Raw genomic sequence first — 6,261 nt, 5'->3', positions numbered from 1 at the left:
GGTTAGAGAGGGGGTGAGACGTGAAGGAGGCCTTTTTTTTTTCCTTATTAATCTTGATTAAAAAAAAACTGATAGTTGGTTTGTTATTTTGTGATTAAAAGAAGAAGAGTAAATCAGGGTAATTTAATCTTTTCAGACTAATTATATGTCATGTGAGAGGTTAATAGAGACGGACAAAAAAGTGTTAATTATACGGTCCGTTTAGTTTGTTGATTTAAATTTTTAATTTGAGTTGAGATGTGACTTTATGTGAGAATTTTTTACTGTAGTAAAAAAGTTAGATGTGATTATTTCTGAGAACTTTTTATTGTAACAAAATTCAAATTCTAAATTCGAGTCGGTGAAATAAACGGGGCTTAAAATTTAAGGAGAATTTTGTTAAAATTAAAAAAATATGAATCAAATTGTTAACTATTAAATATGTTAGGGACTATTTGTGCCAATTAAAATGAAAATCAAATCTGTAGAAATATGGGCATACCAAAACGACACAAGAAGAACATAACATCTTTGTGAAGGACACTCGCTTGTTCGTCGTCCAAGTGAACCTTCTCTCTCCGCTGCAAAGGTTTCTCTCTCTCTAACTCTCTCTTTCTCAATTTCAATTTCCAGTTTAGCTTCTCTCTCATACCAGCAATCACGGGTCCCGTCAACCGTGGTTGAGATCTGGCTTTGGTTGGCCGATTTGAAATCAGTCCGATGTTTCTCTTCCCCAGCCTCTCTCTGTCTTTTTTTTTTTTTTTTTTTTTAATCTCAAATGAGTGTGTAACGCGTTACTAACCGGAAAGAATGAATTTTCAATTTCGAAAATTATGAAAATTATGATTTAATTCTTTTGGGTTTTTGTGGGTTATGGCAAGAATGAATATATATGGAGTGTGGAGAACATAATTGAATTTGTAATTTTAATGTATTTCATGCAGTTTCAATGGCGGGGAGATCAGTGCCAAGACCAAGAAAGCTATCTGTGTACCTCTATATTCCAAATATCATTGGTGGGTATTGAACTTCAATTCCTTTTTAATCCTATACTACGTACATATTGCAAATTACTTGTAACTAAGACCAATGCCAAATTTGGATGCTTAGGAATCATATGGAAAGAAATGAACATGAAAATAAATGAAAAATAGCTTTTAGCTTTGAGTGGATCCATTTGCTTGATTGTGAAATATATACGTAAGGGTCACATGACTCTAATCTGAGCTACTTAAACGACTAGTTTGTTGGGAATTATGATGAAAATAGTTTCTGAAACAGTCGAGTTTTTGTGATTTTTTCAGACAACCATGAAATGAAACACACCCAAGTTTTTACCTTTCTAAGTACTAGTTTATTCTTGAACGTGTTTGTAGAATTCAGTTCAGTCCTTAGAAGAGATTGGTAAACTAAAAGACCCTTGATTGAAACCGCGATATGTAACTGGTAGACCCTTGCTGTTATTCCTGTGAGTTTATTGACCAATTCTACGAGTAATGGGGTGACAGGGTACATGAGGGTTCTTATTAACTGTTTTGCCTTTGCTCTATGCTTCTCCAACAAAAGGCTTTTCTCGGTTCTCTATTTCTTCAGGTACGAGTTAATTCTTCCAGAGCTTTTAGTTTGGTGTTTTATATTTGTTCTTCAGCGTCTCTGCATAGGAAGAAGTTTATGATTGAATTTACTTTTCTCAGCTTTGTATGTGATGGAATCGATGGTTGGTGTGCTCGCAAATTTAATCAAGGTATCAAACTATGTTATAGTATAGTTTGATAGTGTGTTCACAGCTATAATTATGCGACTTACCAATCTGTACTTGGAGTTTATGGACCAAATAGCTTTATATCTATTATGTGTGCAACAAACAGTAATTGATGTTAAACAAATGATGGCCGAAACCATTAATTTTTATTCTTTCTGCTGTTTCAGTTTCTACCTTTGGAGCTGTTCTGGACATGATAACAGACAGGTGATCCTATAATCCCATTAACTCTCTCTGTCTCTTCCCTCTACCGTATAATTTGGCTATTGGTGTTGCAAACGTTTGTCCGTTTAACTTAAGGTTGTGGCTTTATGTTCTTATATCTCAGGATTAGCACTGCTTGTCTATTGGTAATCCTCTCCCAAGTATACCGGTAATTTTACCTCTCCATGCCCTTCATATTTAAGCTTTCTAGGTATAAAATGAGCTTATAAGATTTTTTTGTTTGTTCAATGCAGGCCTGGCTTGGCTTTCCTCTCACTGCTTGCGTTAGATATTGCCAGCCACTGGTTACAGATGTACAGGTAACTAATTATTTTTTCACTTGTTTTGGAGTTCAAATTTGTCCCTGACGAGAGTTCTTTATTTTTATTTGGCTGACCTTCTAATACTTCTAATTGCAGTACTTTCTTGTCAGGCAAGGTTAGTCATAAAGATGTAAAAGACAGCACTAGTTGGCTTTTTAAGCTATATTATGGGAATCGGATGTTTATGGCTTACTGTTGCGTGGCTTGTGAGGTAATTCTATTGCTGTAGTAGTGCAATTTTATTTAACTGCAATGTTTCCCTTAATCTGACTGATTAGGCTTTACAGGTTCTCTATATATTGCTCTTCCTTCTTGCAAAGAACCAAACTGAGAATTTGATGGATGTAAGTTCTCTCAATTTCTTGATGTTTTCTCGACTAAAGTTTTCCAAGGATTTAAAAATGACCAACTTGGTTTCTGGCTTCCTTTTTCAGGTTTTAGTCAATTCGACAAAACAGAATGTGCTACTTGGTGGTCTAGTTGTCGTAAGTTTATTTGGATGGGCGGTCAAGCAAGCTGTAAATGTTATTCAGGTAACTACTCGTAGTCTTATTTTTTCTAGAATGGCAATAACTAATATCTAAGAGTGGGAGTTCATGTCATGCATAGGATGTTATAAGAATGATGGATAGAAGTGTATGCAACACATTAGAATTATGGATCCAATATTTGGTAATAAAAAGTCAGAGATGCTATGTTATTCACCAGTTGACTCAAGTTTTGCAGAATTCTTTGGATAGCTTGTTATGTTGGAATTTTACATAAACTAATTTTTCTTAATTGGTATGTTGTGACATTCAGTTGAAGACAGCGGCAGATGTGTGTGTGCTTTATGACATCGAGAAAAAGCAGAGGCCCTAACGCTTACTGATTTGTTGCCCAATCCGAGCGGCATTAATTATTTCATCCTCTGTTGCTCGCTTGTTCCCACTCAAATTTTCATGTTAACATTGTAGATGGGTTTGCGTTTAGTGATATAACTGCAGAGAAAAAAAAATTCATCAATACTTCCATGACATGTTTAGTCTTTGTTGGATTTTCAATTTCCCTTTCTCCCCCGTTTTTGGGAGTGTATATTGTTCATCCACATAGCCTCGTTTCTATTTGCCTAATTGAGATTTGTATGCTGATGACGTGAAATGTTTATATATCAGAAGATTTTGCATCATTGTTTTTAACTTGATTTCTATAATTTGTGAAACACCTTTCATGCTATGGCGACGATTGTTACTAGGACGTGTACTCTTGATACCATGATTTGTAGTGCCATGATTGTGCATCATGTATTGGCTAGAATCACAGAAAAATATGGTGGCCTAAACTGGCGAAGATGAAATTTGACATTCGTGTCAACTTTGAACACAGGAGTTACATTGGAGGTGTTTGTTTTTTCAAGTTTTCTATGGTACGATTTCAAAATATTCACAATTGACAGAATTTAATTCAAATGCGGCAGTTCAAAACAGAGTTCTGTCGTTAGTGTGTTTGTTATTTATTATTTATTTTTCATTCTTTGCTGTAGAATCTCATTCTTTTTCTAGCTTAATTTCTTGCTGTAGAATATCATATTATTGATACTGCATAATATGACTCGCTTAAACTCATGCTTGTAAGGTCGTCCAGAGACAAGTTCAAACCACAACATGGGCAACAAAATAAGACAATTTTGTTTGGGTAAAAGGTTAATTGCACCATTCGTAACAATACAAGACTAAAAGAAACAAATGACGTAAAGCAAAAGCGATAAGCCAATCCGGTCTCAACCATAAAAGAATTACAGATGCAGAAGGTTTTCTCTATATATTACAACTAGTACGCTCTTAAAGGCAAGACAAGATAGCAAACGTGAATTTCTCTCACAGAGAAAACATGTTCATCTGATGAAGTTTTTGCTGTAAACAATTTGAAATGTCCTCTTTTAAGACACTTTTTCTAACTCTCCCGTAGAAGCTTTTGCAAAATATGAATCTTGAAACAAAGTCAGAAAAATCAATACAAGCTATACCCAAGGAACTGGCTGATGATGATGGCGGATCCGAGGGCAATTGCCACAAGGGAAGACGCCCAAGTCAGTTTCTCGGTAATTCTAGGCACCCTATCCTTTAATGCTTCACTACATGAGCCTATGAATACCGTGTAGCTTCCCATTGCAATTACAGTCCCAACTAGAAACATAAAAAGAAATGCAGCACCAGCCCAGCGAGAAGGTAAAGCAAGAGCAGGCAAGATTATCATCAGTGCATCAGGTTGAAGCCCATGAACGATTCCGGTGGCAAAAGTAGCAAAACCAATCTTCTTCTTCTTCCCAAGTGTGGGGGTCTCAAGTGTTTCATAAACGCTAACATCACACTCACCGCTCTCCAAGGCAACACACGGGGTGGGGATTTCTGAAGCTTCCCTAATGCCCATAGCACCAATAACAAGAAGTGTAAGGCCAACTACTCTAGTACCCCAAGTTCGGATAACTTCAATGTGAAGCCGATCCTTCAGTAGAAGAAATACTAAGCCGAATATAACCTGACCAGCATCGTGTCCACATCCCCAAAGGGCTCCAACAGCTGCACTTTCCATGCGGGAACGTCCAATTGAGAGCGGAGCCAAAGCAGCAAGATGGTCAGGCCCTGATAATGTGTGTAAACAACCAGCAAAGAAACCAGTCCATGCGCTACTTAGTAGTTCAGTACGGAGCAGTCTTCCCCCAACGGCCGCTGCAGCAGCAGGGGCACCTGTCTTCGCTGTGGTTTGAAAACTTGCAAAAGCTGCCGGTGCAAAGATTGGTTGGAGTAAGATCATAGCGAGAGCGGAAAGCATAATGTATCTCCCAGCAGTAATGGCCTGAAAATGTTTGCAATATGGAAACTTGTTAGCCCTCAGTACTAATATGGAGCCATAATGATGATCATATTGAAAGTTGATACTAACATCAGAAAGTGAACGCCTTGTCATGAAAATTTCATCGTTTGATTAGTCACCTTATCAACTCGAAAGCATATGTTTTGCATTAAGGTTCATCATCCAGTTAGCACGATTAAGTAAAATTACATCTAATTTTTTATTTTTTATTTTTCACAAACATATTCACCAATTAACAACTAAAAAGTGAAGTGGTCAAACACACTTCAAGAAAGTTCCTCGATGTTATGTTTCTATATTTTCCTATAACTAACTCGTCAAGAGATTTACAAAATGAATCAAAATTCGAAGGCCAGATTGGGATCATTTTTTTTTTTTTTCAATCATTGTGCTAAATAGGGCAACATAGAGCTTAAGTTCCAAATAACAAACTCAAATGAGATCAATTCTTCGGTTTCTTTCTCCACGAATTCTCAGCAACCAAACAATCTATTGAGACCTAAACCCAATTGTCTGAAACTCCCATTTTCCCATGGAAATTGCATCAAGATAACGAAAACCAGGAACAAGAAACCACACAAGATTTGGACAAAAACAGAATTTTTCTTGAAGAAAACAAAAAATTGAGCAAACAATCACCTTGCTTTTCGCAGAAGCCCCAATTGAGATCTGTTTGGGAGACTGGGGTTCTTGCGCCGATCCATACGAAGACGCAGCCGAGGAAGAATACAGAGTCGGCGAAGAGTTCGACGGCGTTGGTAATGACGACGAAAAAGAACTCCGAAAAGAAGAAGAAGAAGGCTGAGATGAGTTCTCATATTTGCAGGAGAGCGAGTTGACCCGCCTGAACTCGGGGCGAAGGGAGGGCAGAAAATTGAGCTTGGCTGAGTCGAAGCGGGCGAGTCGAGGAAGGAAAGGCGAAGGCTTGAGATGGAACTTCAAAGAAGGGGTTGGAGATGAAGAGGAGAGAAGCCTTTCCATGGCTTCCTTCCCTTTCTGTGTGTCTCCGTCTCTGTAAGAGGTAAAAGACTTTGCAGAGAGAGAGAGAAGAGGAGAGAGAGAGAAAGAGAGAAAGGAAGAGGGGTTGTTGAAGATAAAGTGTCGCTCAGAAGTTCAACAGAAAATTGAACATTTTCTTTG

At 37.5% G+C, this 6,261-nt stretch overlaps 2 protein-coding genes across 4 annotated transcripts; one reads left to right on the top strand and one right to left on the bottom strand.

Moving 5' to 3' along the window:
- Positions 1–486: 486 nt before the first annotated feature.
- Positions 487–3,449, top strand: LOC21391748 (probable CDP-diacylglycerol--inositol 3-phosphatidyltransferase 2). Of its 3 annotated transcripts, none has more exons than XM_024173024.1 (11): positions 487–568; positions 924–995; positions 1,488–1,572; positions 1,674–1,723; positions 1,909–1,948; positions 2,070–2,114; positions 2,200–2,265; positions 2,365–2,479; positions 2,556–2,612; positions 2,703–2,801; positions 3,070–3,449. In XM_024173024.1, the coding sequence occupies exons 2-11, from the start codon at positions 929–931 to the stop codon at positions 3,127–3,129; spliced, it is 684 nt and encodes a 227-aa protein (XP_024028792.1). In that variant the 5' UTR covers positions 487–568; positions 924–928; the 3' UTR covers positions 3,130–3,449. The 3 variants fall into 3 exon arrangements, with proteins under 3 accessions (XP_024028792.1, XP_024028793.1, XP_024028794.1); XM_024173025.1 differs by lacking the exon at positions 487–568 and adding an exon at positions 618–694; XM_024173026.1 differs by lacking the exon at positions 487–568 and adding an exon at positions 639–701.
- A 549-nt stretch (positions 3,450–3,998) lies between these two features.
- Positions 3,999–6,261, bottom strand: LOC21391747. Its single transcript, XM_010109359.2, has 2 exons — positions 5,761–6,261; positions 3,999–5,103 (listed from the first exon to the last, which is right to left on the bottom strand). The coding sequence occupies exons 1-2, from the start codon at positions 6,100–6,102 to the stop codon at positions 4,258–4,260; spliced, it is 1,188 nt and encodes a 395-aa protein (XP_010107661.1). The 5' UTR covers positions 6,103–6,261; the 3' UTR covers positions 3,999–4,257.

This window comes from Morus notabilis, unplaced genomic scaffold (genome assembly GCF_000414095.1).
Source record: "Morus notabilis unplaced genomic scaffold, ASM41409v2 Scaffold711, whole genome shotgun sequence".
Lineage (NCBI taxonomy): Eukaryota > Viridiplantae > Streptophyta > Magnoliopsida > Rosales > Moraceae > Morus > Morus notabilis.
This window is presented reverse-complemented; position numbering and strand designations above follow the sequence as displayed.